General features: G+C 37.2%; 1 protein-coding gene across 1 annotated transcript; it reads right to left on the bottom strand.

Annotated features, from left to right (window-relative positions):
- Positions 1–2,326: 2,326 nt before the first annotated feature.
- On the bottom strand, positions 2,327–24,552 carry LOC127950532 (one cut domain family member 2-like). Its single transcript, XM_052547654.1, has 2 exons — positions 23,466–24,552; positions 2,327–3,379 (listed from the first exon to the last, which is right to left on the bottom strand). The coding sequence occupies exons 1-2, from the start codon at positions 24,487–24,489 to the stop codon at positions 3,090–3,092; spliced, it is 1,314 nt and encodes a 437-aa protein (XP_052403614.1). The 5' UTR covers positions 24,490–24,552; the 3' UTR covers positions 2,327–3,089.
- Between the last annotated feature and the right edge of the window lie 1,734 nt (positions 24,553–26,286).

The following is a 26,286-nucleotide window of genomic DNA, read 5'->3' as shown; positions in this document are numbered from 1 at the left end:
CTGAATGGAAACGAAGTCCCTTGTTTTTATGCAAGATATGCAGCTATGCAAAATACATGTTTTAAAAAGTGTGTGTGTGTGTGTGTGTGTGTGTTTGAGAGTGTGTCCAGAGCAATTCCACCCGTGGTTGAAGGAAAAAGGCACTCAACTTGTCCTGCATAGTTGCCACATCCTTCACCGTGGCATAATGCAGTCTGACTACTCTGTGTGTGTGTGTGTGTGTGTGTGTGTGTGTGTGTGTGTGTGTGTTTAGCTTGTGAGTTTAGGTTATGAACAGTTCACCAAAAGTGAAAATGTGTAGAAAAGGCACTCACACTAAGGGCATCTAAGATAAGGATGAGTTTGTTTCTTCATCAGGTTTGGAGAAATGCATCAGAGTCTCATCAATGGATGCTCTGCAGTGAATGGGTGCCGTCAGAATGAGAGTCTGATAAAAACATCCCAATAATCTACAGCACTCCAGTCCATCAGTGAACATCTGGAGAAGACAAGAGACGTCAAACCTTCACTTCTGGCCAAATATTGTGCATCTCCTGTTTAAACACTGCTCGATCTGTGCAGATTTCTCTCCTGATTCAGACCAGAACACTTTTTCACTGGAGGAAATGTTATTCTGGATTATAGACTCTATGTGTTTGAGTTAAAATCATCTTAATGCTGGATGTGTTTCATCTTTTGTCTTCTCCAGATGTTCACTGATGGACTGGAGTGCTGTGGATTATTGTGATGTTTTTATCAGACTCTCATTCTGACGGCACCCATTCACTGCAGAGCATCCATTGATGAGACACTGATGCATTTCTCCAAATCTGATGAAGACACAAACTCATCCACATCTCAGATGGCTGTAGTGTGAGCACATAATTCTCAAATTTAAATTTTTGGTTGAACTATTCCTGCATGTCCCCAATTAGACAGCTATGCATATGTGATTGTGTGTTTGTAAGCAATAGTTGGCTGATGATGATGATGATGATGATGATGATGGTTACACTGGCAGGCTGAAGAAGAATCTTTGGTATCAGTGGCTGTTTCACACACACCACTGTGTTTCTGTGAGGTAGCCACATTGATTCTCACTACAAACGAGGTGTGTGTTCGCTTCTTTCCACATTTTTGCTTCACATCAGAGTTTGCAATGACACCGTTTAAGAAAACCTCGCTCTTCGCCTGGCCGTGGCTCAAAGCTCTCTGTGGAAATGCTACAGACGTCTGCTGTCTTACCTGTCCGGACAGCGAGACAGAAAGTGAGCAAAGATGACCATCACTTGGCGAACGGTCTTTTTCTCCAGCAGGAGCCTTTGGATTGAAGACATCTCTACAGCTGCGAGAGTCCAGAGTTCAGGAGTCTGTTCGTTATTCACAACAATCCCTTTTTTTCTTCATTTCCCGTCGTCACAAGGTGCTTCTTTACACTTAGTTTATGCACAACAGAGCACAAAGAGTCAAGAGGTTTAATACAAACTTTGTGTCTATGTAACTATTTTTACCCGCATCGTTATTATAGAGGAACAGAGAGAGAGAGAGAGAGAGGGAAGGAAAACAAGGAGGAAAGATATTTACAGTTTCATTATCAGTATGTATTGGTATATGGAACGATTTGGCTTGAGTGGATGAGTGTTTCTCAGCCGCTGTGGGAAGGATTTCACATGATTTGTCAGATTCTCCCGCACAGACTCATGGGAAAGAAGGGAGTCTTCCTTTATGATTATCGTTAAGGCATCTGTCGTTGGCACTCAGTTATCATACAGTGACATTTTACCTTTAGGTTTGGCCACTAAAGCTGCAGGTCTCCACGAACAGGAGGAAAATAATCAACAGCTTTTACTCTGCGTTTGTTTGGTTACTGATTGTTTCATCTTTGGTAACGGAAAATACCTTTTGGATGTAAGACATGAATGGATAAAAAAAGCAAATGTATGAGAAAAAGACAGATTCATGCTGCCTTCAAGTCTTTCTGGGTCGTTCCTCCTTGAGATTGTGCAAATTGCAATAAAAATAATGGGAAAATGGTAAATGGTATCATTGTAAATTGACTTGATTCAGGGTTATTAATGGTAACTAAAACTAAAAACTATACATATACATAAAAATAAAAATTCAGCACTTTAAATAAATTAATAAATTTTAATGGAAATTAAATATTAAAACTTACTCGCCAAGGCAACATTTCAACTTTAAATATTTAAATAACTAATATTTAGATATTTTTTTAAAGGAATACAATTACAATGCAACAAAATTGCTTAAACCTATATAAAAATAAAAATATTTAAAATATAAATAAAATGATAGCAATGATACTTAAACAAACTGAAATAAAATTAATAAAAACTATATACGCATACGTTTTAAAAATAATTAAAATAGCAAAACCACAACAAATTTTAAAACAGAACTTTAGTTTTAAAAACTAATTTAAATAAAAAACTATAATAGTATATGAGTAATGCTAAAACAGCAGACTTGAAGGCAGCAAGCATGTCCTGCAGCAGACGAAGCGTGTGTTTCTGGGGTCTTCCAGGAGGTGGCGCCATTGCTCTGTGCAGATGAAGCCCTCTGTAGGACCCCCACGGTAACATGATTCTTTAGGGGCCGAAACAGAGGACTGATTGATTTTTGCATCCCTTTATCATTGTGCTGGAGCAAGAACAAGGCGCCACGCTGGCAGTGAAAGTACAGACTGAGACGGCGAGGAGCTACCGCGATACATGTTTAAACATCCTGATGTGTCAAGGACAGGTCAAAGGTCAAGGAGTCGAGAACCAAGGGTCGTGTGCTAAAATACGTATTGCCTTCTTTTCCTTCTTTCTGCTGCTCTATGAGAGAGAGAATATTCTGCTCGGCCAATCCAGAGACTGAGATGAGAGATGTCTTAGCTCAAATATCAAGCACAGGTGGGGAACGACTGAAGTATCCACGAGGAGAAAGACACAGGACTAATGAATTAAAATAAGTAATGCAAATGATTCATCCACATCCGCCGTGCACCGAAGAGGTTTGTGAGATTTGATGTGCGCCGTAGATCATCATCATCAGCTGCTGCTCAGATGTTGCATCTGGACCGGGTTTCTCCGCATCCGAGACGCTCAAGCCTTGGAGAAAGTGTTCCCCGAGGGGCCGGGCCCGGGACTGACCGCGTGCTCGTCCTGCCAGCGGTCCACGCATCTGCGGCGAGCGTTCATGAAGAAGTTGCTGACGGTGGAGAGCTCCAGCCCCAGCTGCTGCGAGATGGTGATCTGCATCTCTTTGCTGGGACGCTTGTTCTCCTTGAAGATGGCGATGAGCGTTCGCCGCTGGAGGTCGGTGAAGACCAGGCGCTGCTTCTTGGGAACCATGTTTCTGTCTTTGTGCTGCTCCTGTTCCTTTCTTTTGCAGGCTGCCAGGAGGAGAAACAGAGAAAGAGACGAGTGAAAATACAAGAAGTCAACGTCCAGAAAATCATGCATCCAGTAGAAAACTGATGAAGAAATTCAATAGAGTGTGATTTCTGTCTGCTAGTTTTCAGAATTGATTGCAAACGTGGTAAACAAAAAATGGGTTTAAAGCACTATATGCATATAGCTAGTCAGAAATACTAGTTAAAAATATCTAACACCGTGATAGTGTGATTTAGATTTCAATTTATATTTAATACATTTATATCCAGCTCACAAAAATATGTTGGGAATTTTTTTGTCTCTCTTGGAATGTTCTCGAAAAATTTAAATCATCCAGTTTTTAAAATGTAAAAAAAACATAAAAAATTGTTAGCGAAGATTGCATTTTATGATTTTATATAGTAAAGTTGCTTTTGAATGTTACCTGAACATTTTGAAACACGTAATAATAATAAAAAAAAGTGATGAACGTCCAACTAAAATATTCGAAGAAAAACGTTCCATGAGTGATGTACAGTATAAATAATGTTTTTGTGCTGACGTTTTGAGAATGTTGTTAAAGTCAAGAGAACTTTTTAAACAAACATTCCGTTAATGTTTTTCTTGGATATTTGAGTGTTAACGGAACATTCCATTTTATCGTTTTGCAAACATTATCGAAATGTTACTTTTGAATGTTTTTGGAACGTTCTGTAACAAGTAGTAGACTAACAAAAAAATGTCAGACAAGCATCAAAAGTAAAAAAAAAGTTATATGAACGATGTATACATGATCATTTTATGCTAACGTTTTGAGAACTTTATTACAGACCAGAGACCTTTGAATAAATGTTCTTTTGAATATTACTGGAAGAACATTTGATCATAACATTAAAGGGAATGTATTTTAGAAGATGTAAAAGAAGTCTCTGTTGTCCCCAGAGTGTATACATGAAGTTTTGTTTAGCTTGTTAAATTTGCCACTTTAGGGAATGACCCAAAACGCACTGTTTCGGAGTTTGTTCCTTTAAATGCAAATGAGCTGGTGCTCCAGCCCCTTTTTCAGAAAAGGGCGGAGCTTCAAAAAGTCAAGCTCCTGGGTAAAAATAAACATTCCACTATTAGTATAAGCCAGTTATCTTTACAGGAAACATACTCGGTTTCAAAGTCAGACATCTGATTCATATTTAAATCTATATATATATATAATTTTTATTTATCAAAACAGTTTATGTCTCTGAGCTTGTAAACCCCAGAAGAATAGAACACCCACATTAAATGATATAATGCACAGGAAATAATTTCTGCTACTTACAGAATAGTTATTTGTAATGATTATAATTCCTGGAGTATATTGCATGCATACTGTCCCCAGATATGTTTAAATGTGCAATACACAACCAATAATAACACAAATCAGACAGTGAAGGCCAAATTACTGCATAAAATCCATGTTACACTTTATAAAATAAAGTTTGCAAATGTGGTTTTATAGAAAAACTATTTAGTGCTTTTTATTGCTGTCCTTCTCTACTCCCTGCTCTCGAAGATGGCATAGATGAACAATGGTCGAGGCATTCAAACATCCTTCCCACTACATTTATCTTTAAATTAGACATTATCACATTCAGACCCAGCAAGATGTTCGTTTATCTACACTTCCTCTTTCACCTCTTGAGGCTATTCTGTCTGAGAAAAAGTCCCTAAGGGTCTCATTGCAATCAGATAATTCTGTTTTGTGTTTAACTTAAAAGAAAATAAACTAAAATATTTTGGTTCCCCAAAGAAGCTTTCAGTGAACAGTTCTAAAAATCAATGGTTCCTCATGGAACTATTGATGCCAATAAATATGTTTATTTTTAAGAGTGTGCATTTTGCAGGTCTATGCATTTAATTTGCTTTTGACGTATATTTGACCAATATTTGTTGTAGTTAAGCACAAACCAGTACATTCAGTGACTCTGTGTGTGTGTGTTTGTGTGTGTGTGTTTAGTGTGGGACTCATGTTTGAGGACCCTCAGGCAAAATCCACTCTTCCTCTGTGAGCTGTTTGCAGTCATCCAGAGGATTTTTATTCATGTGTTCGTGCTCACAGCTGATTCTATAAAACACTGCCAAATCCCAAGCAATTTCCACTTTTTAGCATCAAGCACCACAGAGAGCAGGATCTGTCCGTGCAACACAATCCATGATGTCAGCGTTTCACAGTCCTGCATCTTATCATTCATTAAAACATAACCTAATCGTCTGCTAATGCACGGAACATCCCTCTCTGTTTCTTACTGTAGAATTCTGATATTCCTTCTCTTGCATGTGTCTGTATTTCTCTCTCACACACACACACACACACACACACTCTTGCGGTGTGAGGGTTCTCCCGGTGAGATTGTGCTGAGGAGGCTGATGCCAGGCCAAGCGCTGTATGTCTAATTACAGAGAGCCATGAGCCAATCGATCTACCCTACACAGTCAAATCTGTTTACTGCTGCCTTCTAAAGCTGCAGCTCACTCATCCATCATATTCATACCACCACACACACACACACACTACTATACCATACACATACACACATGCAGAATCACTCAATCAGAATACTGACTCTACAGCAGTTCATGCATCTATCTATCTATCCATCATTTTATCTATCCATCCATGCACCAATCATTTAATTGAAAGAACCCTTTTAGCACAAAGGGTTCATATCTTGAATTTTGTGATCATTCACATGCATTCATAAATGCATTTGAATACACCGAATAATGCAGTGAAAGAACGCACTCAAAATGCACACGCGCACTAGTATGATTTAATCATGTAACTTTACATTAGCCTAGATGCATGCACTTTTTAGGCACGATTTGTTTAGTTTTAGAATATACTTGATACTGTTAAAAGGCACATCATTAAAACCAAAATACGAGTTCACATTTCACACCTTAATAAGCGTGGAAAACGTATTACTAAATAAATACTAAACTAGCTACTAAATTAGTTAAAAATGCCAATCCATATACAGCTATGATTTGCGAACCCCAAACTGACTCAAATTATTCGCGAAACCCCTACGAACTCCCGAACTGATTCAAATGATTTGCGATCCCCAAACTGACTCAAATGATTCGCGATCCCGCTCCAACTCCCAAACTGGAGTCAGATGACTCAAATGATTCGCGATCCCGCCACGAACTCCCGAACTTATTCAAATGATTCGCGATCCCGCTACGAACTCCCGAACTGATTCAAATGATTCGCGATCCCCAAATTGACTCAATTGATTCGCGATCCCGCTACGAACTCCCGAACTGATTCAAATGATTCGCGATCCCCAAATGGATTCAAATGATTCGCGATCCCGCTCCAACTCCCAAACTGGAGTCAGATGACTCAAATGATTCGCGATCCCGCTACGAACTCCCGAACTGCTTCAAATGATTTGCAAACCCCAAACTGACTCGCGATCCCGCTACGAACTCCCGAACTTATTCAAATGATTCGCGATCTCCAAATTGACTAAAATGATTCGCGATCCCGCTCCGAACTCCCGAACTGACTCAAATGATTCGCGATCCTGATCCGAACTCCCGAACTGACTCAAAAGATTTGCGATCTTAATACACATAATGCTATAAAAGTGTGCACATGGAGAGAAATAAACAGCAGATGTTCATGTTAACAACTTATTTAACTTGAGCAAACGCTGCTAATACACATACATTTGTTAATAAAGTAAATAAAACGAAAACATGAACATAATGCTACTGAATAAAAATAAACGATCCACTGGAAAGTCTCTGCTCATGACAGGACCTGGATCTCGGGCCGTCTCCGGCCGATGACGTCACTTCCATGGAGGCATGTTGTACACGCCCCCCGTCCATTAACTCCGCCCCCACGTCAAAACATTGCCACAAAGAGAGACGTGCAGAAAAGTGAAGCGCAAAGGAAAAATGGTATAGCATGCTCAAACTAGACTGACATGCAAAATAAAAGCAGCCTTGCAAATAAATTAATAGATATGACCATGGAAAATATATATTGCAAAATCATTGCTTTCCTCTGTTTCATTTGTTTTGCAATTCTTAATTTTTGTTAGCAAAAAGCAAATTTATTTTCTCAATACTTTAAATAAAATGTTTTAAATTTGTTTTATTGCTTTTGTATATTTTAAACAAGGTAAATCTTTCTGATTTATTAAAATAAAAAGTCACATACATGGATTTTTCTGGGCTAAGCCCCGAATCTCCACTCACCCTAGAACCACCCTTGACTAATACACTATATTATTTAAATTATTTTAGAGATGTAGGCTATATACATCACTTAAACTTTATTGAGAGACGTTTAGGAACATTCTGAATATTTTAGGTTAGGGTTTGTTCGGTATTTTGATTCATAAGAACATCGTAGCTGTCTTTGCTGGACAGATGTGAAGACAAAACAAAATCATACATGGAGAATGATGGAGAATAAGATATAGACTCTCCTTTTCTCTGACCAATATGTACAGCTCTTTTGTCCGATTGTCTGCTGTTTCTGTATCGAGCATCATCTCGGCTCTTCCCCACCAGCCTCCTCCCGGTGTCACGCGCTCCGTGGGGGATCAATACGGATCGATCGCCCGGGAAGGGGCCCTGATTACTGGACCACGTGCGCAAGAGAAAACAGAGGAAAATCGATCATTGCAGCTTTTAGGGCAACAGCAGAGCGCAGACAGAAAGAAGAAAGACGCACATTAGACGCACTTTAACATTCAAAAACCAGCAGATCCGTTCAAAACACCGAGCAGCCCGTACAGTCCTACCTTGCTTTATTTATTTATACATCCATGATAATAGCCTAACATGGTTGCACTCAAATGTTGGTCTTAAAGATAAAAAAATAGGCTATTATTTTGAACCCGAATGTATTCAGAATCACCATTCAGGAGATATACCGCAAGAATAATAAGCTAATATGATCGTACTAAAATTGATATTATTCACTCAATATTTAGCCACATGTTCATTTAGCAAATGCATATAAAATAGACTACAAGAAGCTTTTTAAAAAAAGCAGCTGCAAGAATAATAAAAATGCCAGAGCAAGTGCACGTGCAAAACACTACAGAAATGAGGATGCAATTAAATATGCATTCATTCGGTCGCTTGCATTCAGTGTAACGTCACGTCGCCACGTGCGTGTGTAGAGACGCACGAGCCAATAATGTTTCATGTGATTGGCGCGTGTCTACAGGCGCCATTTTGAATAGTACAGGTGGGATTTCAGAAAATGTGAAGGAGTTTCCCTAATGCAAAACTGTCATTTGGCTTCAGATGTCTTTGGACTTTGCGCATAACCATGCGGATCACTTACAGTGCCTCTATGGAAAACAGAAACTGCAACAGGCGAGTAGACAATGCATATAGCCTAAAACACTGAAAATGCACAACACTATAATTTCACGCACAGTTTATTCAGATCTCAAGCGTGGAGCATTGGTGAATGAACGCAATGCATTGCAAGACTGTGGGAAAATAGGCTAATAATTACCAAAAACACCATAAAATGCTGATCTATATGCCTCGAACAGGGAAATGCTTACTTTTTATTAGTATATCTGTTAAGATGAAAAGAATCAGCTGAAACCGATTGCCAATTGTTTTATTTTATTTTATACACCAAATGAAGATGCATTTCATTTCAGCAAACGAACCAAAATAACCTTATTAAAGCGAATCTGGTTGCATAGCTAACTAATATCTGTAAATGCAAAAAATGACCTCTAGCTCCTCCAGGTCCAAATGAGTTCACATAAATCCTTTTAGACAGTATATTCCTTTTATTGTCGCTTATTATGAGAACCGCATTCAGTTGCTTCATTTTAACCCTTTTCCTAACAAGTTAATAGTCCAGGAATCGATTGACCTTTGCTTTTAAACCTTCCCATGAAACATGTATTTAATATATAGCCCGTGTCTCACAGCAGCGCGTGCCAGCTTTGATAACTCTGCGTCTCCAGCTCAATAATAATACAGTGTGCAGCTCTTAATACTGCCATAGTTTGCTGAACATTTTGGGTTTTCAACAGTTTAGTTGTTATTCCTTTTAATACCGGTTGCAATAAATCAGACTCAGTTGCGCCAGAATAAGGAACCATTTGTAAACAAAATATATCAGACAGCATATTAAGGGTTGTCTGTGACATCAAGACTATATAAACCCGCACTGATAAAATACGAATATTATCCATGTTGACTCGTGTGAAGGAAGGCGCATAATCACAGAAAAGACATTGAACTCGGGATGTGTGTGTGATGTTTGCAGATGACATTTTAATGGGCAGAGTCTGTTTAGTTTTGTAATCCAATAAGCGCTGATATTGATATCTTATCACTCAGATGGATGAGTATACTGCTGCAGTTTGTCCTTTATTTATATTTCCTATGTTCTTCTGAATTCATATGGCAGTTTTTTATAGAATATGAGGGTTGCCTAAATCAGTATTCATTAATTCATCTAATCTATTCATCACAATCTCGTATTCTTTTGCTTAGGCTAACTCTTTAATTTAAAAATTAAAATTTTTTTCTTCTAAACAGACTTTCTAGTGTGTGTCTGTGAGTGTTTGTGTAGACTCAACCAGTCGTTTAATATGTGTAAAATTGTGAAGATGCTTCTTGTGACTAAAAAGGTGTTTTGCTTCTGCAATGGTTGGATTATAGCCTAATTGTTACAGAAAATGATCCATTGTACATTTTAATGTGTAGGCAGTTTTAAACTGATACCAAAGCAACGGTGCCAGATTAGGATTAGATTTACTTTATTACAATAAACTTTAGTCATATATTTAGACGTTATATTGAATTTTTGACACGAGTTAAAACAAGGCTGCAGTAGACATAAATAGTGCGTTCAATGTGTGTTTTTTTGGGGGGGGGGGACTTTGGCGTGCATATGATACGCATTTTGGCGTATATTGGCAAATAAGCACCTATACCCTAAACCTAACCATTGCATGTAAAATGCACGCTAAAGTCCATTTCTGTGTAGCTATATATAAATAGTACGTAAACAACAATAATAATAATAAAACATTTGTGCAAAATAAATCCTATTTCCGTAGGCTTGAACCTCAAAAGGTCAATTAAATGAACATTGCAGTTATTGTACATATGTGAGCATGCCGTCTGCTGAGGTGGGTGTGGTCTGTGTGCGTGTGGGCGTAGCGGGGGGCGGGGTCGATAACTAACCGCACCAGGCCGCTCACAGCTCGGCTCGGGATCGATGGCTTGAGCGGCGCGGTTCTGTTTTTGGGAGCGGTGAAACGAACCCTCTCCCGCGCAGGCCGGGCTACTGCTGGCGAGAAACATCATGTCAATCAAAGCCCAGTCAACACAAACCAGATCAACAATACACACCCAGTACATGTTGCTGCAGTTATTTAATCAATGCGGCTCCTTTCTACTGCTTAAAGCTGCGGTAGGGAACTTTTGACGCTCTAGCGGTTAATAAACAGAACTGCTTGCGTCTTGCGGAAGAACATCGTAGCCGGAACTACTTCTCTCTGTTTATGTCTATGAAGAATCACAAAGGTACTGGGTTACTCCGCCGCGGTACCCCCGAAGCAATCTAAAATAGTCCGAATATAAACACTTATTATAGGTGCACCCTAGTGATTCAGGACAAGCCAAAAACACGGTTTGGAAAATGGATTCATGGTGTTCTCGCTTATTATATACATTTTTATAAATTTTGAACACAAACAAAGTCACGGACCGCAGCTCTGATTGGTTGTTTCTTACCGGGAGCAATGGAGTTTCTGCAAATGGCAATAGGACACTGGGAGGAACCAGAGGAGCTTGATTTTTTTCACAGATTATGTGTCTCATATTCTACTGTCAGGACATAATGACAGGTTTAACAAATATGTAAAAAGTATATTTTTACAAAAGTTCCCTACAGCACCTTTAAAATATCACTGCAAAGGTGTTTTCTTTCTTTTTTGCCAAACAATGTTGATTTAAAAAAATCGTAATACGGAACCAAGTGTCCTCAAGTGAATTGTTCACTGGCTTAAATTCTGAGTTCAACAATATCTTATCAACAATATAGGCTATTTGATTTAATAAAATAAATGCAATATTAAAATTCTGTAGAATACCTTGATAAATTATATATATATACAGTCTTGTTCAAAATAATAGCAGTACAATGTGACTAACCAGAATAATCAAGGTTGTTAGTATATTTTTTATTGCTACGTGGCAAACAAGTTACCAGTAGGTTCAGTAGATTGTCAGAAAACAAACAAGACCCAGCATTCATGATATGCACGCTCTTAAGGCTGTGCAATTGGGCAATTAGTTGAAAGGGGTGTGTTCAAAAAAATAGCAGTGTCTACCTTTGACTGTACAAACTCAAAACTATTTTGTACAAACATTTTTTTTTTCTGGGATTTAGCAATCCTGTGAATCACTAAACTAATATTTAGTTGTATGACCACAGTTTTTTTAAAACTGCTTGACATCTGTGTGGCATGGAGTCAACCAACTTGTGGCACCTCTCAGCTGTTATTCCACTCCATGATTCTTTAACAACATTCCACAATTCATTCACATTTCTTGGTTTTGCTTCAGAAACAGCATTTTTGATATCACCCCACAAGTTCTCAATTGGATTAAGGTCTGGAGATTGGGCTGGCCACTCCATAACATTAATTTTGTTGGTTTGGAACCAAGACTTTGCCCGTTTACTAGTGTGTTTTGGGTCATTGTCTTGTTGAAACAACCATTTCAAGGGCATGTCCTCTTCAGCATAGGGCAACATGACCTCTTCAAGTATTTTAACATATGCAAACTGATCCATGATCCCTGGTATGCGATAAATAGGCCCAACACCATAGTAGGAGAAACATGCCCATATCATGATGCTTGCACCTCCATGCTTCACTGTCTTCACTGTGTACTGTGGCTTGAATTCAGAGTTTGGGGGTCGTCTCACAAACTGCCTGTGGCCCTTGGACCCAAAAAGAACAATTTTACTCTCATCAGTCCACAAAATGTTCCTCCATTTCTCTTTAGGCCAGTTGATGTGTTCTTTGGCAAATTGTAACCTCTTCTGCACATGCCTTTTTTTTAACAGAGGGACTTTGCGGGGGATTCTTGAAAATAGATTAGCTTCACACAGACGTCTTCTAACTGTCACAGTACTTACAGGTAACTCCAGACTGTCTTTGATCATCCTGGAGGTGATCATTGGCTGAGCCTTTGCCATTCTGGTTATTCTTCTATCCATTTTGATGGTTGTCTTCCGTTTTCTTCCACGTCTCTCTGGTTTTGCTCTCCATTTTAAGGCATTGGAGATCATTTTAGCTGAACAGCCTATCATTTTTTGCACCTCTTTATAGGTTTTCCCCTCTCTAATCAACTTTTTAATCAAAGTACGCTGTTCTTCTGAACAATGTCTTGAACGACCCATTTTCCTCAGCTTTCAAATGCATGTTCAACAAGTGTTGGCTTCATCCTTAAATAGGGGCCACCTGATTCACACCCGTTTCTTCACAAAATTGATGACCTCAGTGATTGAATGCCACACTGCTATTTTTTTGAACACACCCCTTTCAACTAATTCAACTAATTGCCCAATTGCACAGCCTTAACAGCGTGCATATCATGAATGCTGGGTCTTGTTTGTTTTCTGACAATCTACTGAACCTACTGGTAACTTGTTTGCCACGTAGCAATAAAAAATATACTAAAAACCTTGATTATTCTGGTTAGTCACATTGTACTGCTATTATTTTGAACAAGACTGTATATATATTTATCTTAAGAGTTCAGTATGAGTGAAGGTAAAATGAAGCTGTGCTGGTTTTGAGAGGATGTCAATGTTCATCATTGACGCACTGAGCGTTTGACAACAATAAGGTTAAAGCGGATAATTTAATTCGATTTTTATTTCTGTGTGTGTGTGTGTGTGTGTGTGTGTTTGGCATCATGTCGTGCGCACGCGCCACATAAATCTGTTCTTCGAGATGAATTGTTGATACATTTTATGTAATGTATGCTAAAGAAGAAATAATAAAATTAATGTGATGTTTAAAAAAAAAAAAAAATCTGTTCTTCGTGTTTTGTCTGCAAGCACCACAAATTAAAATCCTTTTTTTTTTCACGACTTTTCATTGTGAAAATAAAAGATTAATAATTAATTTCCATGCACGTTTTAATACGATCAGCACTCACATAAAAATGTGTTTATTAATGAATTGCGTGTTTGTTATAAAAAGTCCATCCATATCAGCGCGCGCGATGAGTAAATAATAATGAAATTAAATGACAGTATCCGATAAAGAAAGAAATAATTTGACCAGCGGTTTTCTGTGAAATGAAATAAAAGCGGGTTATCTGACCTATTTCAGGAATTAATATTATGTTTAAAAATGTATTGTTACTGTAAGATTTATGTCAACAAATAATAATGATAAAAAACAGCATCACAATATTATTAGGTGAGTTAGCCTATAAAGCATTGATTATTTTTTAATGCAGGCTGCCTCATAGTCCCAAACACCTCAGAAGAATTCATATTTATATTGCTTGTTTAGATATTAAATAGCACTTTTACGAATGCAGACAGTAGTCAATATCTGTCGTGTGGATCTGCTCGAATAATTCAAAGAAACATGTCGAGAATTTATTACTGTGCAGCATCCTATGCGACTTAAACAGAGTTTGACCTCAGTTACTCATCTGTGTGTGTGTGTGTGAGAGAGAGAGAGAGAGAGAGAGTTAAAAATTAGGCTAATTATAAATAATCAACCAATCCACTAATTAAGCCTATATCATGCACAGAAATCTTTTTTTAAATAACTACTTCCCAAAAAAAATGCATTACTAGGGCAATTGCATTTTATAATATGATGAATTATTTCTAAATAATCTGAATGTATACCTCCAGATAGCTTGATTTAGAACTTTTCAACTTTATTTAATGAGACTGGGATTTTATGAAGTCTTTATAGAGGTTCATATTGGCTTTAAAAGACACAGATTCTTTTTTTTTTTATTTAAATTTTTTATTTTAGCATTAATGTGCTGAAAGAATGTCTTTATGAAATCTCACACAGATTAGAAGGCCCTTCAACCAATCTGGTTATAGTTAGATCAGATAATATGAACTATATCAGCGAGCGAGTTTGTTGTCTAATATAAGCGAGGTTTTCTCTTTGTCCAGGTCAGGACGAGTTCGTCTTTGTCTTGGGGCTTTCCTAACTGGTCTCCGAAATCAATTTGTCAGTGGACAAACATCTGACAGACCAGGTCCATCCCCAGCAGCTCAATTAAACGCCATTCATAGACCGTTTGATTGATCTGGAAGCAGAGAAGTCATTGCAAGAGCAAACCATCACTTGAAGATCTTTCTTTTATGTTTGTGTGTTATTCTCAAGTGTGTTTTTGATGCTGAACATTTCACACACACACACACACACACGTCTAAAGGATTTCGTACCATATAGATATGTCCTATTAAAACTTTGTTTTCATATATATAATTATTGTATTCGGAGATGTGAATTTAAAGCTGAAATGTTTTGTTCACATCAGTTTGCTAGTTTGATGTCTGAAGAGTGAAACACTGTTGCATTCAGAACATTGATCTGTTTGGTTGAGCTCCTGTCAATCATGCTCTGGGGGCGGGACTATGTGATTGTCCAGCCAATGGCAGAGTGGAGTACTTGTGAAGCATGTTTTCTGCACTGAAATGAATCTTGATAAATGTGTTCATGATTGTGTTTGAGAGCAGGTGACATGTGGAGTATATTCCAGGATGTTTGCAATCATTTGCTGTTTAATAAAAAAAAAACAGTTTGTGGAACCGAATGCATTATGAAGTATGAAAACTAGAATGGAAAGGTTACAACAGCACATTAAACATAACACTGTGTCCCAAAATGCAATGTGCTAGACTCGACTTTCTTTTTCCAGTTTGATGAGTAAACCGGAAGTAGTATGTACTGCGCATGTAAATGTAACATGAACTATACAGTCAGAGTTACTAAATAAAATAAGTTAGTTTTGCTCTAATATTAGCTACTTAAAGTAAATTGAACTTCATAGAAATTAACAAATAATACAATATAAGAATAGCATAAACTATTAAAATAAAGTGGTAAGTAATTAATACAATAAAATAATAATTCATAAATATTAAAATAAATACAAAAAATATGTATTAGGTTATAATGTGAATTAAAATGAGACTTAAAAATTATAAAAATATTTACATTTATAAAAAAAAATTAAGATACATATTTTACATGCTGAAATGTGCAATGTGCAAAATAAAATGCTTATACAATACTGCAGAAAAAGTATATTATTATGAACTCAGCTCTATCCCACACACTGTTATGTGCATGTTTGTGTGTGTGTTTATGCTTGTGTCTGTGTGTGTGTGTTTGTGCACGTGTTTGTTGTGCGTGTGATTTTGTGTGTCTTTGTTCATGTTAGTGTTTGTTGTGCGTGTGTGTTTGTGCACGTTTTTGTGTAATTGCTCATGTTTGTGTGTGTGCATGTTTTTGTGTATTTGTGCGTGTCTGTGCATGTTTGTTTCGTGTTGCTGCATGTGTTTGTGTGTGTTTGTGCATTTGTTTCTGCATGTGTGTGTTTCAGAGACAGATCTGTTAATGGGAAAGCTGGTGGTGTTGCAGGGAAGGGGTCTGCGCGACCGTGTGTGTGTGTGTGTGTGTGTGAGTGTGTGTTGCACGGCTGGTTCCTGCTGCTGGCGAGAGCCCCAGAGATGTAAGAGCGAGCAGGGGAAAGGAAATCAATACAGTTTCAGCGCAAGTCAGATAAGCCTTAACAATTTGTAGTGCAGACACACACTGTAACCCAACCTCACACACACACACACACACACACACACCACAGTTTTCCTGCATATGCACAGGTAGAAGCGTTTAAACATGCGACCAGACCGTCATATTTTCATGCACAGTCACACCTACATAAACAATGACACCAAATATCTGAGCGCTGTAGAGTGGAAATGCACCTGTTTTGCATTGTTCTACACAAATTGAATTTGCTAATGAAAATGCATCTTAATATTTGCATGTGTATCTTATTGCAGCTATCATATCCTAATGATCTTGTTATGTGAATATATTTAATGCAATTTGTATTAAATGCACTTATTTAATTTTTTTATTGCATCTTATGTGAATATATGAGTGCTGGTTTCATTCATCAGATGCATGCATGCTGGATAAATGCTGTTATTTTGTGTGAACACAATGCACGTGCATCTCAAACCTTCAGATCTTGCTTGTATTTGCTGACAGACACAAATGATAATCAGTGGAGCATCTCGCTCCAGTTTTTCCTTTCTCTTCTCTTCTCGTTGTGCCGTTGCTCACCTCAGTGTTAATATCTGTGTGTGTATTCATGGCAATGAGTGTGTTACGCAGCTCCACGTCTCCCTCCTTCACGCTTCTCAATTATTAAAGCCTCGATCGATCACTTCAGCAGCTCTCCTCCATCCTGCGCTCCTCACAAAGTCAAAGCTCTCTCAATCAATGTCCGTCTGCTTTCATGTCAGACATCATCTGCTTCATGTTCTGAGATCTCATGCTCCTCTAAAACATGCTAACCATCATTTCCACACTTTTGAGGAGAGAGACGGGGAAAGAAGAGACTGGTTTGTTTTGGATTCTTCTGAAGCGTGTGTGTGTGTGTGTGTGATGTGAATATAAAACGGCTGTAAACTGTAAAATGTTTAAACCTAGATAAAATTGCAAGTTTATTATTTGTATTGCTGTGATTTGCTTCTTAGTCAGTGTGATAATATGTGTGCAACTGGTTTTAAAAAAACAGCATAATATTAAATCTGACAGTATTGCTATTGTGTATTTAATTACAACTACGTCCTGAATTTAAAATGGACTAAAAGTTGCAGATTTTGCCGCGCTCGTGCTGTAGATGTTCTCACATATAATGGATGCACAGAGAGGTTTGTGAGGCTCAGAGATGAAACTCTGAACGTTTAGGTCACAGATATATCAGAGTAGTTTGCTGTTGTGAATGTTAAAATCCAATAGTCATAATGGATGAATAAAGGCTAATTTTTTTGTGATGTGTTGCAGAGAAAGAGAGGAGGGGGGGGGGTGTTATCGATCTAACACATGAACGAGAGAAACATACATGTGCTGATATTCACAGTTCAGTCTGGAGATGATTCAGAGCTGGAAAATCAAGCAATAGCACAGGTTTTTTATTGGCTAGTTACTGTGGTCATGTGTTGCTAGGCAGAATTCACCAACCACTGGTTATGGATCAGAACTTAACACTAATATTGATGTTTGAACAATACAGGTTTTTCACTGACTGAATATCAAAATGGCCAAATACTGTTCATTATTTCACCGTACGCTTACTGTTTTTGCTATATATATAGCATTAAGTACTAGTACGCCAATCTTAGCAAAATATGTAGTATGCAACAGCATGCTAAATGGAGTACTGTATCCCAGAATGCAATGCTTTTGACTTATTTGTGTTAATATTTTGTTTGATATTATTTTTTTTCACTTTACATTTTATTAATTTTATTGTATTGTAGTTAGTTTATTTTTAACAGTTCTGTATAGTTTTTATAAAACTGTATTTATCAGTTTCAGGGTTATTATAGATAAGTAACTTAATCTGAAACTAAAATTAAACAAACAAAAAAAATCATTACATGAAGTAAAATAGATTTTAATTGAAGTTGAAAATTGTAAATTAAAACAGTTTCAGCTCGTTAAGTTTCACTTCATACATTCACTTTGTACTATTATAAATAAATAAAAATAATAATAATAAATAAAAGTATTTAGACTACGAATACTGACAGAAATGCCCAGCAAAATAAATTAATAAATATATATTAATTTGAAAATTGATTTTTTTTAAAGAATTTTATTAAAATCTATAATATGATTTCAAAGATACAAAAATATGTTTTTTATTTTAGTATTTAAGTTAAACATTTTCATAAACATAAACATTTTGTTTAAAGTAATAATTTTTTATTTTATTATTTATTTTTTAATGCACTGCATAGCTTGACTCAACCTTCCTTTTCTAGTTTGATAAATAAACTGAAAAAATACTGCAAATATAAAATTACCTTCAGATATTAGCATCATCTTGGCTCTTCCTTTTTGATTTTGCTTATTTATAAATGATAACTGAATGCCATTAAATTCAATGTTCAATGTAGAGATGCAATGAGACAGAATATCATACTAACTGAAGTACACTATTATCATCCTAGTGTACAGTAAGGTGTGTAGTATACTGTATTCAGTCCTCATCAGCTTTGGACATTTACAATCTGCTTTAAAAACATCAGACGAGCTGCTTTTGCTTCATAAGTGCCAGTAGAATAATGACGTTAATGTTTACAGCTGCTTTGTGAGAGACTGCTGTGATTTTTCCGAGACGTTTGCTGTTGTAATGCTCTAATGCTCTGTCACTTTTATGGATTGTTTCTTGTGCTGTAGAAATCAACACTTACAGTAGCATTTGTGATTTAGATGTCGATAGATATAGATGCACTGTTTGTGTATAAACTCTTTGTGTAGCATTTTTGTATAAATGCTGTATAAATCAGATTCTTGTGTTCTTACGATGTCCATGTGCGGCTGCTTTCATTTGGGAATCACTGAAATGATTTTAGGTTCATCTCTGTGCTCTCTAGACTATAATGAAACACATTATTGTATGTAGTTTTATCATCTGTGCTTTCTTTATGAATCGTTCACTAATGCTGTGTTTGATTATCTGCGTATAAAACCTGAAAACCTCTGTGTTCCTGTTTCAAATGCAGGTTAAAGATTTAATTAAATCATAAGTGAACACTTTCTATCATAATGCATTAAAAATGTATTCATAATGACTTAAATTACACATAAAAATTAAGACCTTTAAAATGCATGTGTAATGCATTCTTTAATGCCCATTGTTTTATATTATTCATGCATTACACTGTAAAAAAAAACAACAACAATAAATGTATCTTTAAAATGTAATGTTCTGATCAATGCATTACTTTTATTTAAGATGCATGGTTTATTTCAATGCATTACTGTTTCTTTGTAATTATGTGTGAAATCGACTTGCTTGCTTAGTTTTCTCTCAGTGTGTTTTTTAAAGTTCTAAATAATTATTGCAATGCATTATGAGTTATGAAAATATTAAGTGTGCATTATACAACATTATGACTTATCAGTAACACTTTACAGTAAGGTTTCATTCGTTTACATTGACTCATGCATTAACTAACGGTGAGCAATGCATGTGTTTCTGCTGTGGATTTGAGTGTAGCTCTGGTCTCCCGCTGTGTCTCTGATTCAGTGTCTTTAAGCACAGAGCTTTATTAGACTGTCCTCACGTTGATTACGTGTTATTAAACCACTCAATGACCCTCTCGTGTCTGTGTAAGAGCTCTATTAGAAGCTTATTCTCAAGATGGATTCACCAGAGCCTCCGGAGCATCAATATCTCTGCGCTTGTAAAGTGTTTGCAGAGCATAAAATACTTAAATAGACCTCAGCGGTTTATGGTCTTGTTTATAAGGAAGACCATTCATTTTTAGTCTCTAATGTTCTCAGTTTTTTATGGAGCTGAATCCCTTAAAAGGTTTATTGGAATAAAATACTCCAAACTAAAAAATTTGCGTTTAGTTTTATGTGTTACTATTTGTGAAATTTGCTAGCAGTTTCTGAATAAAAATTATTTCTAGACCAAATTCATGGTCTGAGGTTATTCTATATAAAGCATAAAACATTTTCATATTTATTAAGGATATTTGTGCATTAAATATAAGTCCAGTTAAACGTTAAACCTGTTTCAATTATCTTTTGGTTACACATTCCTATATCAAAATAAAAAAAATACTAAATTTAAAAGTTGTAAATAAAACTTATTGTTAGAGTATTTACAGTTTTTCAGTATAATACTATTTGAAATGTCACATTTAAGTCACTAGTTGTCATCCAGGTATAAAATGAATAAGAAATATTTGAGATCTCTGACTTTTGATTGCAGACATCATAACACTCTCTTCTAAAACTAAATTATTGTTGATTTAACGGTAAATGTTAATTGATTAATGGTAAACTGTGATAGATCTAATGGGACATTAAATGTAATTTTTCAGCAAAATATAGTTTTGTAAGTGAAAAACATAATATTATAAAAATATTATAATTAACAGTGAAAACCCATAAATTGACATTCCCAGAATCCTCTTTTCACATTTGATGGTTTTCACTGAAATAATTATGTTATGTAGGGTTTTATGTTGTGAAATTGTTTATTGTATTATTATATTGTTTATATATTTCATTTATATTTAAATTGTATTTGTTTACATGAATACATTATTTAAGTAAGATTTAAGTTTTTTTTTTTTTTTTTGTTTAATGCAAATTTAATTTCAGTCTGTAAAACTTAAAACATTGTTACTGTATTTTTATGCTTTTGGCAACTAAATCGGTTTCTTTTTCTATATCTACAATTTAAAAATTTTTTTACAGTTTGCAGTAAGAGGAGAAACGTGAGATTACGGGGCATTTTCTATCATTGAGATATTAAAGAAAGACTGTGTGGTCTTTATTTCTCATGCATGTAGGTGTCAGGAAGTATAATTTTGTGAAAAGATGAGTAAGAGATGAGTGACATGCCTCTGATGCAGATCTGAATGCTGTGTTGGTCAGAATAACCTCAGAGAGAGAGAGAGAGAGAGAGAGAGGATGTCTTAGTTGTGCTGGGCAGTAATTAATCAGAGTTGTCATGTGATCCATTAGACATTCAGATGCACACAGAGTGGACGTGTGTCCGGCGCAGGTCACTAACGCTGCCCTCTCTAACCACACACGTCTCATGAGTCTCTGTCCACACAACCCCCTAAAACTGAGCGGAGAATATATATTGATTAGGAAACTAATACATCTGGAATATCAATATGATGAATAGATGCGGTCGAGTATTTCACAGCTCTAATGCTACCACACTTTTGCTTTTATTAGGCTCTTTACCTTTTTTTTTTTTCTTTTTTTTTAGTATTGAAAGAGTTTCTTGTAATGTGTGTGTTTACATGCTTTTTCATGCAATTTAATTAAATTTGTGTGCACACTACAATGTTTTCTTTAATTGAATCTAAGTAACCAGTTTACTTTCATGCATTTTTATGATGATCTTGCAGAGATCATGCACCTGTCGAAATATATCTACTGTCAAATGGATTTCTATATAGATATATAGATTTCAAATTTATTTCTAATTAATATTTTTTATTAGAAGATATTTTTATATTATAAAGCATAAAATAGGTTAAAGTAGGCATAAATATTGTGTATATGAGTTTAACAGGTTCAAATGTATAGTTAATATATAGATTTACAAAATAACAGGTTACAGCAATTACAGTAATTTCCAAGTAGATCTAGACCTAAAAAGGTAACCTAAAATTAATAACATTTATATTAACTGGTTTTATTCAGCACATAAATATTATTTAACCGACCTATGTATATTAATTTAGACCAATGCAACTATTCTTATGTGTTAAATCATGTAGCTTTTTAAAGTAATAATTGCAGGTTAGCCCTAGGTTTACTAAGAAAACTCTAATCAGTGGGATAATTTGCCTACACATTGAGTGCGTAAAATCCGAGGTCCCCATCAGACGCATGCAGCGTCACGCGCGTGCGTGGAAACGGACGCGTAAACAGCGCGTTAGAACAAAGCGCGCGCAGCCGCCTCTCAGGCCCGGGTCGAGCATCGATCGGTGCTTCATTTCAAAAGCACGCTGGGAAACTGCGCTATCGATCAGCTGGTGGTCTTTCTGAGCCCCGGTGAGAGTCGAGGGGCATCAAATGGACCCCGAGGACGAGGGACACTCAGAAAAACACACAAATATGAGCATTTGCGAGAAATCCCGCGAGCGGCGACCTCCATCTGTCGTCTATCAGCCTCTGACAGCTAATCGTTCTGTAATGTTTGATGCTCATCCAGTCCGCAACACTCTTTAAATCCAAGGCGTCTCTCTTAAAAGAAAAATGGCTCTTAAGCGAACCAGACGAGGGCTCTTTGTCTTGTGTTAAAATCAGAGGCCTTTTACTGTTAAATGGCATTTGTAGGTTCCTTTACCAAAGTGTAATGAACCTAATCCAACACACACACACACACACACACACACACACACACACACACACTGAATGATTATCAATTGAACTACAATAAAATTCGAAAACAGATTAAGGGAGCCTCTAAAATGGCATTTACAGTAAGTCTAATTCGTGCTTTTTCTAGATACTTTATCTTTTTGTTATGCACAGTTAGAAATAACGGGTCCATGGAACCTCATTGAAATGTACAGTTCACTGAAAGGATCTTAATGAAACAAAACTGGTTCTCATCGATGCGAAAACATCATCTTTGAAGCATTTATTTTTATAAGAATGAAAAGGTTCTTTATATTAAGGGTTTTCTTTTAAGAAAGCTTCTCTGGAAGATTTCAAAAAGTCTCTCTTCTGTCAAACTCCGCTTTTGAAAACTTTATTATAAAAACAAAAATAGGTTAAAGTAGGAATGATACATTGTAACATAGCTATGTGTGTGTGTGTGTGTGTGTGTGGATTTATAAGATAGGTTGAAGTATATATAAAACAGGTTACACCGATTACAGTAATTCTAGATCTAGACTTAAAAATGTAACCTAAAAATGGTAACGTTAAAATTAACTGGTTTTATTCAAGTCAAAAATATTATTTAAACGACCTTTTTACATTAATTTACACCAATAAAACTATTTTTATGTGTTAAATCAGGTGGAAATTTATTTAATGTATACATTTAGCACATTTTACAGTTCAGCTTCCTAAGAAAACTGCCATGTTTGCATGTTATAGTTTGTTTGGAACGTTTCAATCAACGCGTTATTTTGGATCAATTTGATGAATGCGTAAAATCCCATGTCCCCATCAGACGCATGCGTTTTAAGAGTGTGAAATGTGTATATTTTGACTGTTTTTCCGGATTAAATGTCCTAAAGGCCGTGTGAAGGTGATGATGTCTTACCTGCAAGCCTCAAGGCGGACATCCTCTGAAACTCTGGTTCCTGTAACCATTTCCACATGCGTCTGAAAGTCTCGCGCCCGGACTTGAGTTTACTCCAGGGCTTCGGGTTGCGCAGGAGATCCGAGAGAGTTCCCTGGGACCGACACAAGATCCTCTGCGCGAAGATGGCTTGAGGTATGCTGTATCGCTTGAGCTCGGCCGTGATCCTCTGCGCTACCTCTTTGGTGTTGATCTCGTCCACCTGCCCCGTGCCTCCGGCGTGCGCGCTCCCGCCGCCGCCGTGCCGCTCTCTGTCCGCCAGCATGGATCCGTTCCCCTGCGAGTGCAGGTGGCTGTGTGGGTGCATCCCATTGAGATTAGAGATCATGCCGTGCCCGTGTCCGCCTAAACTCCGCGCGAGATGCTCCTCGCTCCGGGAAAGCATCGCCGCGTGCGACTCGAAGCCGCTTGGAGAGAGCATCTTGTCGTTGGGGAGGTGCGCGCCGGGGCCGTAGGCAGACAGCGCTTGTTGGGAGTTGTGCAGAGGACCGAGGCCGTTGGAGAGCGGGGTTAACGGCTGGCCCATGCCGGACATCTCTTTGGGATAGTGGCTGTATAAGTTGCTCATGGACGCCAGGCCGCGCTCGTCGCGCATGAGGGTGAAACTCCCGCTGACGTTCCCGGTGGCGAGGCGCTGGTGCGCGGCGTGGTGGTGATGCGGGTGCGTGTGCGCGTGGTGGAACTTATCTGAGACTGTAGAGATCGGTGGCAGGTGCTGAAGCGGCGTGAGGGTGGTGTACGTATTGGACAAACTCATGCCCGACTCGCACATGGTCATAGCGGGATGCAGGTGCCCCGACAACGCGGGGTCGCTCCGGTACTCACCGGCTCCCTCCAGGATCGAAGCCATGCTGGACACCATCGCCGAGCGCCCGTGGGACACCAAGCCCCGGTGGGACGCCGACGAGGGTCTGCCGTGCGAGGAATTCATCATGTCCCCCGCGTGCGACGCAACGCCGTGCATGTTCTCCATCGTGAGTTCCATCGCGAGAGCTGCGCCAAAAGACCGTGTTTTCCCCAAAACGATTTCAAAACCAATCCATCGATCTCAAAGCTGGTCTGTCCAACATGACGCGCCGAAGCTTCTGTCCTGGTTAAATCGCGTCCAGCTCGCTCGCAGCACAACAGCGCTTCTACCGAGAGGCGGGACTCGAGTCTGTCTTTGAACTAGAGAGAGCGTGTGTGTGTGAGAGAGAGAGAGAGCGTGTGTGTGTGTGTGTGTGTGTGTGTGTGTGTGTGTGTGAGAGAGAGAGAGAGAGAGAGACGTGCGCTGTCCGCGGTGCTGAAGTCTCGCCTGTTCTGTCTTTGTATATGAGTGGTTTCGCTTTCTCTCTATAGAAAGAAAACAACTAAATTAGAACAAATATTTTGTTTAATTATTTTAGTTTAGGATATACTTAGCCTATGAATACTATTATATATACTTAAAAAAATTAATATTGTATGATAAAATCTCGGATTAATAATATATATATATATCTGTATGCGTGTGTGTTCATGTATGTGACCCTGGACCACAAAACCAGTCATAAGGGTGTTATTTATTTATTTATTTATTTTTATGTATACATCATCTGAAAGATGAATAAATAACAGGACAATATTTGGCCGAGGTACAACTATTTGAAAATCTGGAATCTGAGGGTGCAAAATAATAATAATAATAATAATAATAATAATAATAATAATAATAATAATAAAGAAATTCGCTTTTAAAGTTGTCCAAATTATGTTCTTAGCAATGTAATTTACTAATCATATTTTTTATATAGTAACAATACATTATCTTAATGATTTTTGGCATAAAAGAAAAATGTATAATTTTGCCCCATACTATTGTTGGCTATTGCTATAAATATACCTGTGACGTATATGACTGCTTTTGTGCTGCATAATTCAATTCCCGTTTATTTGTTACTCCTCTCGTGATCCAAATCGTTGCAAAGCAGCTTCACAGAAGAATTATAGACTACTGTGAAAGTCTTCTTATATTTAGGAGCATCTTATCAGTGGTGACTCGGTAAGGGTATTTAGTAAATGGCATGTATTTAACACTATCAACAGCAATGATTGTATATTGCGATCAAATTTATAGCAAAATTTGGTAGTTTTGTATGTTGGTTGAATGTTTTTTTTTCTTATTATTTGTATTATTATCTACAGGACAACATGCTTGTACATTACCAGAGTATTACCCAAACAGAGTGTGGCCTCTTTCATAATATATTATTACTACAACAGCAAATATGTGGCCTGCTATCCTCTCATATATGTTAATAACCATAAATATAGGCTTGCATAATTGCCTTCTTCTCTAACAAGAATTGTTTTATTCTTTTTGAAAATGCAAATATCTTAATGCTTGATTATTGTATTGAAAACACTCGCGTGACCATATACAAACATATAATTGGTCAAAATATAATTTTTATTTAAAATATCATATTATATTGATATTTTCTAGCATAATTGTGCATGCAAACTAAAGCATGTTTTAGATTTATAACATAAGAGAGGATGCTCATGTCGCGTAACTGTTCAGCTCTCCTGCGTTGGCACGAAATGCATGTAGTTCCTTTTGGGTGGTCATTGATAAATCGGATCAATATATCGACTGACACTGATTAATTATGTTTTCTGACCCGGGGTGAGGGGGGCCACATAGGTCAGAAAGTTTTGGTGCAGAGAAGAATGAACGCAAAGCGAGCAGCAGCAGGTTCGGCGAGACGCAGTCGACGCTTTCCTAAAAACACAGGTATTTTCTGTAATAATTACAAATAAA

This window comes from Carassius gibelio, chromosome B2 (genome assembly GCF_023724105.1).
Source record: "Carassius gibelio isolate Cgi1373 ecotype wild population from Czech Republic chromosome B2, carGib1.2-hapl.c, whole genome shotgun sequence".
Classification (NCBI taxonomy): domain Eukaryota; kingdom Metazoa; phylum Chordata; class Actinopteri; order Cypriniformes; family Cyprinidae; genus Carassius; species Carassius gibelio.
The sequence above is the reverse complement of the archived record's forward strand: the minus strand, read 5'-3'. Positions and strand labels throughout refer to the sequence as shown.

Bases quoted from the DNA above. Each gene is read 5' to 3' on its own strand.
- LOC127950532 (XM_052547654.1), bottom strand. From the start codon at position 24,489: ATGGAACTCACGATGGAGAACATGCACGGCGTTGCGTCGCACGCGGGG. The intron at 3,380-23,465 runs GTAAGACATCAT...TCCTCCTGGCAG, and splicing joins GTCCGCCTTGAGGCTTGCAG to CCTGCAAAAGAAAGGAACAG.